General features: G+C 37.3%; 1 protein-coding gene across 6 annotated transcripts in view; it reads left to right on the top strand.

Annotated features, from left to right (window-relative positions):
- Nucleotides 1-12858, top strand: part of PTPRK (protein tyrosine phosphatase receptor type K) — a 403334-nt gene that overhangs the window by 333414 nt on the left and 57062 nt on the right. For all 6 annotated transcript variants that reach the window (XM_064508961.1, XM_064508963.1, XM_064508960.1 and 3 more), the window contains one exon: nucleotides 485-521. In XM_064508961.1, coding sequence (XP_064365031.1) covers nucleotides 485-521 — 37 coding nt within the window. The remainder of the gene's footprint in view (nucleotides 1-484; nucleotides 522-12858) is intronic.

The raw sequence follows: 12858 nt of genomic DNA, 5'->3' as shown, positions 1-12858 counted from the left end.
AGACGATCTGGATGCGGCAAGACAAATTAGTTTGGACACAGTGCTGAACGAATGTATCTTCTTTGCTGTGCAGCGCTGTTTGAGGTCAACACTGGCTCAGAATTTCAGTGCCATGGAATAAACAGGATCACTGATTCTCCCCTTTTCTCCATTGCACCCTTTCTCTGTGTTCGGATGGGCATGATTTCCATTTGATTTGAACTATCTGTAATTTTGCTGTGTCTGGGCTGTCCTGGACCTTTTCTTCCCATCGTTATCCTGGATAGTACAGATCAATGTCTACAAAGGTTTCATCCAGTTTACAGCTTTCGTAAAAGCAAAATTAGTCAGCCTTCCTTGCTAATAAGCCCAAAACCCTGAGCCACTTTTTCCAATTGCCCCAGTTGACCAGCGGATCTAGGACTAATTTATGAAATGGGAAGGAGCGAGGGGGGGAAACAAACATGGTCTGACTGTGTTTTCTTTAATTTTCCCTCCTCAACAGGAAACCAAAACTCAGTGTGTTCGAATAGCTACAAAAGGTAAGAGGTTTGTCCCTCCAAGCAAAGATTTTATAGTAGCTTGCTTTGGAACTAACAAAATGTAATGTGGAGTTTCTGTTAAATGTTTGAGCCAGAGCTAGTACTATCCCAGTGTTTTGAACTACTTGATTGTCTTAAGATGTAATAGGCTATTACTATTCTTTGGTATTAGGCCAAGACAGTACTGTTCTAGCAATACTCAATATTTAGACCAAGTAAAGCTTTTTTTTCTGTTTGTGTTTTTGAGGATCTCCTTTTAAGCAGCTGGAGCACTGTAGGCGGTAGATAGGCAGACTGGAGATTAGAAAGCACCCTTGTTTAAACTGTCTGTTATGCTAACAAATTGCTTCCAAGCACTGGTGGTATAGACTTTTTTTTTTTTTCATGTAAATTAAGACACAATAGTTAATTTTCATAGGTTACAGCTCAGACTGTAAGACAGGCACAGGAGAGGGTTAATTTGAGGAAGGCTGGCGTTTTTAATAGCAAGTGAGGCCCAGGGCTAAGATTGACTGCATAGCTGCGAGAGCAAATCATATTGACCCCATATACAGCAGGTTAATCACATACTGCTCACTCAAAAATACTGTTTCATCTTCAAATGAGGATTTAGTTGTTCCGCTTATTGTTATCTCTTGCTTTGCTGTATTTATAGCCATTCATTTCAATTGCTTGATTGTGTCAACATTAGAGTTGTTTGACAGACTGCAGCAGCATAAACAAGAAAGCACCCTACAGATGCTGGAACAGTATGCTGCAGAGGCCCACAGCTACTTCCATTGTCTGTTTCTAATTGCATATTGATATTCAGCAAAAAAACAGCTTGGAGATGTGAGCAGGCAGGCATTTGAAGTACTGCTGTGGCACATCGGCATCATCTTTTCAATTATTTCTTTCAATTTAATACTTGTTCCAATTAAAAGCTGATGGCTCTAACAAGGTGGTGGCAACAAAATGTTTTCCTGAGAAACTGGAAAGTAAAATGTACATCTCAAGATTGGTTAACATTTTCATCAAATGAGCTAAGCTTAATAAAAACAGGAAGTTCAAACTGTGAGCTGTCTTCTGTGAAAAGTACATCAGCATTATCTATCTTATGTTTACCTGACAAAATTAAATGTTTGAATTAAATTTATTTGCATGAACAAATATTTATGTACCACAAGCATATATTGCTAGGATTTGAGGCAAGGGAGAGTCTTAAAGGGATCTGAAATATCTTAAGATATTGCAGAAATATGGAGTGACAGATGGGAGAGCAGTGGTCTCTTTCATCATAAATTAACTGGTTAGTAATAACAGAATGGGGAAGTAATTCACCTGGCTTATGAGAAAATTACTTTTCACTTAACCATATTCAGTCCACTGATCTCAAAGCAGTGTTCGCAAGAGCACGAGCCTTGGTGGTAGTTGCTTTTATGCCTTCCTCTACTGTAACAGGCACGTGCACACGAGTGCCTATGGAGTCTGAAGGAATGGGGAAATTGGTAGCAAGCTTCTTTCCGTAGTGATACAAACCTTGGCTTTGCCAGCATGGCTAAAGAGAAGTTTTCTTGAAGTATCTCCATTGCTTCGTATGGCAGCACTTCAATACAGAACTGAACAATGTGTTTTCTCTGACTTTATTTTAATTGTAAAATGTGGAATGTGGGCAAAGGCAACATTATGAGATAATATCTTCTCTTGCTCAGAAGGAATGCTTTTAGTAGGGCAGCATCACTTCAAAGTCATATATATTCACACATCTTCATCTGAGTTATGTTTGTATTCTAAACAGCTTTTTAAAAGCTGATACTGAAATCTTCTCTGGTTTTCATCATAAAAATAATGCTGTAATTTGTTGTCCTTGAAGAAAAGTATACTTAACATACTGTTTTATGCATATATTTATCTGGTTATCTAGCTGCTTTAGTGACATTTTTAGTTTGCTTTGGATCATTGACCAAGGAGAAGTCTGGCTATATTTGTTTAGCATCTCTGGTAAGAATGTTTTGTTTCACTGGAATAAATATATTCATAAGGAAATGGGAGCTGTTTCACTTTATGTAGTGCACTCCCAGTAAATCTAATGTAGCCTTTTAAAATCTAGTTAATTAACTAAACTATGGATTCAGTTATAAAAGTTGTGCAGAGTTCTGCATCATGTCCTGTGACCTGAAGCAGACCACAGTTAGCCAATCAAAATGAAATTTTGCTTCGAACTTGTTGAAAGGCATTTAAAAGACATAAAGAGCTTGTGGGGGGAGGATTAAAAGTGCATTTAAAGGCAAGAAAAAAATTTCCCTGGTAGTGAAATTCAGGATTAAAACCAATGTCTGGAATGCAGCGAACCATTCTCATTTCTTACCTCATTCAAGGGCCTGGTTCGAACTAATTTTTCTATTATGTCTTATAGTTGAATAGTCTGCATTTTACAATTCCTGTTTCACACTGATAAGATATAGTGATGGAAAAAAATAAGGTAGTAATGTCATGGTTTGGTGCTGGGGAAGTTCATATGCCTGAAAATACAATCTTGATAATTTAACTTTCTTAGATGTGCTATTTCCCTGACTAATTTTTTTGCTTGGCCAGTTCCCTATTTACATAATTCATACATATTTGAATGCACCAGAGGTTTTGCCCATATCATTCCCAAGGGTTGGCATATACCTTTGAGAATTGATTCAATAGTTTATTCATTGGTATCAAACTAATGAAAGTCAGCAAATTTAAATTGGAGCTCTCGTATTTTTTCACTCGGTGTATTCCAGGTGCAGTGTTCTCTTACATTGCTGATAACAAAATTCACTGAAGTGTGAACTCATCTAAAAGATGGTGCCAAATCATGGCTAAAGCATGTTGCTACTTTTGGCATGTCTTAAAAGATGTTTTTATCATAAGCTGAGAGTCTTACTAGTGTCTGGTGTATTAAAATACATGAGTTAATTTTTCCTGAAAGCAAATACTGGAATAGCAACAGATAAAAAGTAGTCTGAGCAGTTCCTATGTACTTTCCCCTCAAGGATGAATGCCAGCGTGATTCGTTAATGGCCTTGATTTAGGGCGATAGTAGCATTCCCCCTCTATCTGGACACCTATTTTCACAAAGCTTGTCAGAATTAAATGACTTTGTGACTATTGCCCTTGTGCAGATAGGACTGAGTGGGCCAAAGAGAGTCCCATGTTATTAGCTGTGATGGAAAGGGTATGGACGTTGCACACGTACACAGTCTGATCACATAAGCTTTGATTCTTTAGGAAACCGGGCTGAAAGTAATTCCTTGTGACCCAGGTGGTGGGTAGAACGTGTCTACAGCACCATTTCCATTACAACTATAGCCCCATAGATTTACGAAACTATTTTAATTCCTTGCATACTTTCAGCCAATATTGCCCTCTTCTGTCAACCTTAATTTCCTTCCCATTCAGATCCTTTTAGTAACCAGTGATCAGCATCAATTTCTTTTAAAAAAAGAGTTCACAGTTCTCTGCCTCACTGGTTTTTAAATCCAAGTAGTAGCATTACCCTGCCTCTAGTAATCTGGTTTCTTACCCATGGAGTAACTGAAGAAGAAGAAGAAAAAAATCTTGTTTTCCTGAGTGCAGAGAAGGATACAGAAACTAGGGTGGTAGGTCAGATATTCATTAGAAATTGAAGGATGGAGTTATGCTAGGAAATGTGCATTATTCAGCATCATCACATATAATTTCCTAAAGAAGATTCTCAAACTTACTAAAATTAATTTGGGAGGGCAGAGTTCGGTACACAGCATGCCTGTATTGTAATGAATAGGTGACAACTGAACCTGCCTAACCAATGCATTGCCAGACAAGTGAATAAAAGATGCACCTATTCTGTAACAGGCTGATAGCATTTCAGACTAACACATTAGGTTGATGACTGATCAGCCACATGTTCGAGTTGAGTTTGAATGTATAAAAATTTGAATGGATTTCCACTAGTGCACTATGTTGGCATTTCATTTTACAATCTCAAGTTTTATCGACTGCAGAGGGAATGGAACTAGATTAACATGGTCAGAGAAGAGGGATGCTTCAAATTATTTAGCTTGTAAGTAGACATTTAAGAGGACAGAAGGGACAGCAGAGCTGTTATTAGGCAGAGAATGTATGAAATTGACATTTCTGATGGGTTTTAGGCTGCCAAGTTTGAGGCTAGCACTAGTTTGTGTGTATTCTTTTTAGTTTTTTGTTGTTGTTTAGAAGACTACAGAAAAATATTGAAAATTTAAGTAGAAAAAAGCTGCTATGGCACTAAATAAGTAAGTGGTGGAACTGGCTGCTCTATCCCAAAGTATTTAGAAGGAATAAATGCAATCCAAGGTTTCTCCCCCGCTTTTACAACATTAACTTCATCGCTTCCAAAATTATTTTCCCCTGTGGTTTTCATTTTAATACTAGTTCAGGCAAAGTAGAAACTCTTCATCTCTATGCACACTTGGTTCATGTAGATGGATGAAAATGCCATTTGAGATGATGTGCATCTGGAAGTAATCGTGAAATAGTAGAAAATGACTTTTTAATCTGATTTGACAAATAAAAAGGTCTGGGTGGTAACATTTCGACTGCAAGTGTGTATTTAGTCCACTATCATTATTGCTCTGAATTCATTCCCACAGCACTTGGGGATTGATCCAAAGGGCTTTGATGTCAATGGGAGTCCTTTCACTGACATTAATGTGCTTCAGATTAGGTCTTTAGAAGTCATAAGTCTGTCTAGACCATAATTATTTCCTTGAAATTGTTCCTGACGATGTTTCTGCTCTTAGGGAAATTTGTGAAAGTGAAATTGTCTCATGTAGTGGGATGCTCAGATATGCCCGTGTTAGTGATTAATACACAAACAAGGGAAGATATCAGATGCTAAACATACATGAAATGAAGGTCCTTTTACTTCTCTTTTTGTGTTTGGATCAGTGTTCCTAAAATGACTTTTAGCTATACCATCATAATAGGTGCTTGAGACCTAAATAGTGATCTAAATTTAGAAAAGAATGCAAATGTTGCCTTAATCATGTCTTTGCTTTCATTCATTCATAGCAAAAAGATAATAAGATAATTCAATTTCAGTGGTCTTTTGTGTAGTATCCTTCAACTCACAGAGAGGAAATTTTTACTGAATTGTTGAGCTTTCCAGAGATGGAACAGAATTTTTCTGTGGCATATTTTCCTTCTCTGTGTATGAAAAGGCAGTAAATCACTGCAACCACATCTGCCAGTTTTGGGTTTTGGTAAGTGATACCTTTGGTGGCAAAAAAAAAAAAAAAAAAAAAAAAAAAAAAAAAAACAATTATAAAAATGCAGTAATTGAGGGATATTTCCAGAAATCCAGAAGGAAGATCTATAATGTGTATATATTCACATATATGAGGATAGTAACAAAATTGTAGAGTTCAACTTACTAAAATTCAATTTAAACAAAAAGGGATTTAATATTTTTTAATGTAGCAGTAGAATTTAAGGGAAGCAACATGATTGATATGCATGGAGAAAAATTTTAAGAGACTGTACATCCCATACTTAATTATAAGACATTGAACAGAAGTGCTCTTTTTTGCTTGTTGCTTGACATCTCTTAGAAATAAGGATTCCTTCTAGGGAGAACAGTAAAAAAAAAAAAAAAAATCTAAATTTTTTTTTTTTTTAATGTCTGAGGCATTGCTTGAGGTTATGAAAATTCAGTTATCTATACGCATAAGGAAAACAGCATAGAGAAATGTCTAAAAATTACCTTGCAAGCATTTGCAGAAAAAAACCAACATTCTGCAATCTGTTACTTTCCCTGTTCCTAGCTGAACAGTTCTAGAAAGATATAGAACTTATTCCTATTTATAATCTTCTGTAGTAGCTTGTCCATCAACTACAGCTGAACTGTTTACTTTAACTATATTCGGGAGTAATTAGGAACAGAAATAGTTTCAAGTCTCCTGGCCCCTTTCCTGAGTGTTCAGGAATATGGGTTTATTCCTGTATTTTGAAAGAAGAGTTGACTGCTTTCAGAAAGAAAAGTTTCATAGATTAATAAATCTAATAAATACATTGAATAAATCTATTAGCTTTTCAGAAAACGTTATTTTTAAACATGTTGCATAGTGAATGAGTTTATTACAGTATTAAATGTGTTAAATTTTGTTTCTTTTCGAAGATGTTAGCCTTTTTAAAATGAGTAAGTTTGTAAGAAGAAACACCAATGATAGAGTTCAGCATATTAAAAGTACCAACCAGTAGAATGAAGAAATTTTGAGTCCGAAGATTTGTTAAATACTAGCTTTCCTTGATTTTGAAATGTTTCAATACATACTTGGGTGTAGGTGCTTAACAAATAACTTTTCAGTCTTCTTGTAGCATTTGCAGAGTCTTAGGAACCTTAATAGAACTAAAGAATAAGAATTTTAAAGTAAAACTTGAAGTAGAGTATTCTAGTTTATATTTAAACATTAGAGGATGAATGTTGATATATTTGCTGCTCTTAAGTGGGAGAGCAGCATCTCAGCATATATGCTCTTATAGCAGGTGCCTGGCTTCTCAGGTCTCTTCAGCTTCTGTGAACATTACTTCATGATTCAGATTTTGGGCATTGAATATGTTGCATCTGTTGTTAAAGAATATGGAGACAAATGTAAAAACTTACAGTTCTTACTAAAATTATTAAACTTTTAACTGCAATAAAAAATCCTAATTCCCTTTATAATAGACATGCAATTAAAATGACCTTTCACATTTCCATTTGCTAGTACTGTAATTTTCTTGTTTCGATTTAATTTCACCTTTCTTCTGTTCTTTTTCTTTCATCACTTCTTGCCTGCCTTTTCTTGTATCTTTACCTTCTTTGTCGTATTCAAGGTAATTTTTGGACTTGAGTAATTTTACAAGCATTTAGAGAAGGTGAGCTCTGTCATCACCTCATAGGACTGCGCTCATCAGCCCCATTCCGCCTGGACAGTCTGTGTCCACTTTCGTTTTACATTGTGATTTAGCTATACCACTGGGCCGAATGGAGCCTTGCAATGCCCGGGGTTGAAGAACGTGTGAGATGGAGTAGGCAGAGACTGCAGCTGGTGACATTGAGCCACATGCATCCAGTGCGCACCTTTGGCCCAGGAGTAGCCATAGTTTGACTTCTCCGGGCAATGGAGGAACATAAGAGCAGCTCCGATAAGGGGCAGTGCTGTTTCTTCAAAGAAGGGAGGAGGAAAGGATCTTGAAGAATTACTGATTCTGTTTTCATCCAGTCAGTGTTTTGCAGCAAGAACAAAGCTTCTCCATGTCAGTGGGCATGTCAGAAGAGGAAGGCTGACAGTCTAGGCTTTGCCATACACAGCATTGACATGTAAATTGAGCTCCGTACCCAAAAAAGCAAAAAATTGCTGATAATAGAAATATCCCTACACATAGTTATCATGACACCATTCTTAGTGCTGTCGCAGAAATGCAGTTCAAACTGATGAGGTCAAAATCAGTCGTACTTGAAGCTGGTTCGGTGAAATAGTGCACTATGTTGGGAGGGTTTAATATGCATCTTTATTGTATTTGGAGGTTTGGAGGCAAGTCCAAGGTTATTTTGGAAGTGATAATGAAAACTTGAATGGCCCTCTAGTAGCAATGTTATGCTGTGAGCGCTAGCTAGTTGTCAGTATGTGGAGACCTGACGTGCTGTCATACAGAAGACATCATGGATGCATTCAGTGTTCAAACAGTAGCCGCTTCCTTACTATGCTATAGCATGATAACTCAGCGTTGGCGAAATAGAAATATTATCATAATCTTTTATGTGGCAGATTGAGGATATTGTCATTAATAGTGAGGAGCTGATGTCTGTAGATCACACTGATAAGCCAGCTCTGGTAAAAAATCAAACTGTATGACTGGGGGTCACAGAGCTCGTGGAAAAATGACTGCCAGCCACTCATTGCTATTCCTGTTAGAAATTTCTGATCTCACTCAGATTATCCCAAATAAACAATCTCAACATAGTCAATCAAACTAATTTAAAACAATTCCTAGGTTAGAAATTGCATGAGCAGTTATGAAAGCAAAGCAGAAGTGACAGTATATGCTTGCAAGAAGTGATGAAGGGAAAGGGTAGGTAATGTCTTCATCAACTTCAGGTGCAGCCAGAAGGTCTGTATAGAGATCAGATGGTTTAAAACTCCTAGAAGAAATTGAAGCTCAAGATCAAAGCTGCTTTAATCCAACTATCAGAAAAAAAAAAACAGTCCATAAAATATTTTGTCGGTGCGCAACATCTCAGCAGAGAGGTGGTAACCTTTGCAGTTACTGAACATCATATTAACAGCTACCTAACACAGAAATATTTTCAATACAAGATAAAATATTTTTGAGCAGTCAAGCCGCTTACTATGCATCTGGACAGGAAGTACGGGCAGGGCTTTGTGTCAGAAAAAAATGAGGGGCAAAGAACAGCAGAAGAACCTTAGAAATATCTAAATCAGAAATTTGCTTATTGATTTTGAAAACAGTTTATGGCCCTGACATCAGCATCACTGTGCTTCTCTGTTACTCATCAAGCACTTTTAACTAAATAGAAGGATGTTCCTCATCATTGTCATGAACATTACAACGGTTTATTAAACTGTTTGCTTGTCATCTCTGACAAAGTGCTAAATGAAGTTCTACAGTTAATTGTCTAGAAACAAGGAGCATCATTGCCAAGTGTAGTAGCACTTCTTAAACGCTGTCAAACGTGTTGCAGAGCAAGTCAGTATGCTTGAATGGCAGCACTGCCAAATTACTGAAATACAGAGACTGATGCCTTGTCAGCTGTGCAAGGAGATGGTTGCTCTGAAGTTCACAAGTACAGACTTTGCTTTCTTCTCTGACAGGAAGTTGTATGATAACCAAAATATTTTCAAAAAGACCCTCCCTTCTGGAAGGTCCATCTGCATATCCATCTGGTCAAGATACTATTGAGGGGATTTTTGTAGCCAGGTAAATTCAAAGTGTAGGGAGTGGAATTACAACCCTTTATGTGGTTTTCAATACTGTCAGCTTTGGAAGTGTGTAGAGGTTTTGTGCAAATTCAGCAATCTGGAAAGGATTATGAATATTCTCTGCATTTCACAGTGACATGGTGATAAAGATTCTTGATCAGGGTGGACTTCCAGAACCCTTTACTGTCAAAGAGGTCACAAAACAGATTGCATCCTTTGCCACTTTTGATTAACATTTGATTTGTTTAGTCAACAGGAAAGGTATCCGTATTCAATAGAATATAGATGGCAGAATATTTAACCTGAACATTAAATCAAAGGTCGCATATTTGCTGATTTGTGTTACTCGCTCTTTGCTGATGACTGAGTATTGGTTATTCACACATATGTAAGCAGACAACACATTATTGACTGTTTTAGCCTCTCTGCCAAGTGATTTGGCCAGGCCATTAGCATAGAGAGGTCCTGCTCTAACCTTATTGTGGTGGAAAATACCTTGAGGCAGTAGCGTGCACTGACGATGTATTACCGAAATTTGTGAGAACAACTCTGCCACTTCAGCAGCATACTTTTTCAGAACACCACAGTTGTCAGCAAAGTCATGCAGGGGATGGCAAAAGACAGTACAGCATTTAGGACTTTAAAACAGCATGTCTGAAATGGGAGGCATCTGGCTTCAAACAAAAGTAAAAGTCTATTGTGCAGTAGTTGTTACCACTCTTTGTGTGGCTACAGAATTTAGACCAGTTATCGTCTCTGCATCAGGCATCCAAGCCATTTCCCATGCACTGCTTTCGTGCACTTGCTGATAGAAAACTGCAGGATGCTACCTTGAATGTTGCACTCTTAAATTGCTGTCAAATTGTCAACACTGAAGCAAAACTACAGTAGGTCCAGTTACGCCAGACCAAGTTCTGACATTGGATTACAGATTGCCTAAAGCCAGTTTCTGTGGCCCAGTAAAATGCAGAGAAAAACTCAGAAGGTAGCATAGTGAGGTGTTTAATGGGCAAGTTTAAGGCAAATCCTCAGTTATGTATCATCAGTTTCACAGTGTGTGAGATTATGGCTGACGATTTTCTGCTCTGACAGAGAATAGTTACTTATGCCATCATAGCATGCAACTAAAACCAGAACAGTGCTCTATGACATGAGCAAGTATGGTGGCAAAACAGATGACATCTGTACTCTTTGCAATGCCATGAAAATGGGCCACTTTTTGTGATGATAAAACTAAATCCTTATGTATTTACGTAAAAGAGGCTTCATAATCGCTCACATTCTATCCCTGGTTCTGTCTTGTTTTCTGAATATGCCATTTCAAAGTGTTAATTATGGGAGGCGTAAGTCATATTTTTTGTAAATCATGTGATGTAAAGGTATTTTTTTAAAAATAGTTTTGATAGTACATCTTATTGTTGGGACCATTAGACAATAATACGAAAAACAGGTTGTTGACTATTTTCAAGAACTTTTGAAGGCATTTTTGCTCATATGTTCTGTTTGTAACAACAGTGAAAGGACTCCTCTCTTTCCATGCGAGTTGGAGAGAAGAGGGAAATTTACAATTACTGGCATTAAAATTGCCTAAATGTATGGAAGGCAGTTGATTTGTACAAGCACAGACATTTTTTTAACGTGTACCTTAATTTTTATGTACACTATCACCATCCAGATTTTCTAAATTGTCTGCCTGTTTCACTGACAGATTACAGTAGAAAATCTGTGCCTTTGCTGTTACCAGCTATTTACATTTTTCAGCTTGGGTCATGCCGTACATGTAGGTGGGAATGGATGGTGGCTGTTTGCAACAGGCACTACCTATTTGTAAATCTACCAATTTCTTATTTGGGTTTTGAGCAGAATTTAGAAAATTTCATTCTAAATGGCCAGAGATTTAAGGACTAGGAGATGGCAAACTGAATCTCATTATATGATTGTGCAAATGTGAAGGCTGGTAATTTGGTTGCCTTTGTGTAAAAGGTTATTGCTTGCTATGCATGAGCTCTGGAGTGTAATGTTGTTTAACCAAATCAAACAGCTTTATTAATACAGGTAGAATTCAAGCCTTACTGAAGAGTTTTATCAGTCTCAGAAAGTGAAATCAATTTGTGTATGCAGGGAATCGAGCAACAGAAGTTACAGCCTTTTGCATGCTCATCTGAATAGTAGTGATGAAATTCAGACGATGTAATTTTATAGCCATGGAACAGAACCAGCTGAAAAATGAAGTATTACCCATAACATTTTGGGAAGTACAAATCTTTTATGCTTTATTTCTAAGTAATCCATTTAAAGAACAGTTTTAGAAAAATGCAGTTACTTATGTAAAACAATTTGTTTTGGTGGAGGAGGAAGTCTGTGGTGCTTGAATAGAACGTAATCTATCATCTTGACAGGTGTAGTGCTGCAGCATTTACAGCCCGGTCGTTTGACTTGCAGAACCTCAGTTGCAGGGCTTCATACTCTGTTGCTCATGTCAGGACTCCTGCATCTTCTTGTGTCTGTGATCAGAAAAGCTTAGTAGAGCCATTGTTCTTCAAGAACAAGTTGCATTAGTTGCACTGTGCTGTGAATATGATTTGAGGAAACTGGGCTGCTTCTAGATTTAATAGCTAACTGAGGACCTAGCAGTTGAAGCTGGGCTGGGTAGACTTTTGTCTGCCCATAACTTGTGATGAGGTCATGCCGCTAGAATGATAGAACAGTGACAGCTCTAATTACGCATCCTCAGACTGGGAATAATTAGGAAGCATCCATATGCCAAAGAGAACACTTGAGTAGTTTTTTCAAAATTGCAAGACCAAGTGACGGCTGCTTTTAATCAAATGATAAAACTTCTTAAAATACTACTGCTTCCACGTTTGAGCTGCTTCCTCAACCTCTCTCTCTCTCCAAAGCAAAATATATGGGCTATACAACATACCCTGTTCAGCCATGAATGGAGGATCTTTGAGGCCTGTATTTAGCTCTATTTCATCAAGCTGAATTTTGCCATTACCATCGCTGGCCACTACATAATAAGAAATACAAGATTTGCAACAAATCATCTTAAAGATGGCTGCCATACTTCATCTGAGTAGATGAGGTATTGAAAGCTCTGACAGTAATGTTCTTCAACTATTATCATCATTGATTCTGATCATTGACGTCATCAGTGAAGTTTGACAGTTTAAAGATCTTACTTTGTTAAAAATATGTTTTGCAATTTTGAGGCATTCAAAAGGTAATCTTGAAGATTGATTTTCAAGAAAAACAGACATGGTAATAGCAGTAGGTATTTGAATGCATTGCTTTATCAGTTTACTCAACACCATTTTGGTGTGAATAAGCTAGAGCAGTTCTGTATCCCAACTCTAATCCAAGTGTTTCTTGGAGACTAC

Source organism: Dromaius novaehollandiae, chromosome 3, assembly GCF_036370855.1.
Source record: "Dromaius novaehollandiae isolate bDroNov1 chromosome 3, bDroNov1.hap1, whole genome shotgun sequence".
Taxonomy (NCBI): domain Eukaryota; kingdom Metazoa; phylum Chordata; class Aves; order Casuariiformes; family Dromaiidae; genus Dromaius; species Dromaius novaehollandiae.
Note: the sequence above shows the minus strand (reverse complement) of the source record. Positions and strands in the feature narration are given on the sequence as shown.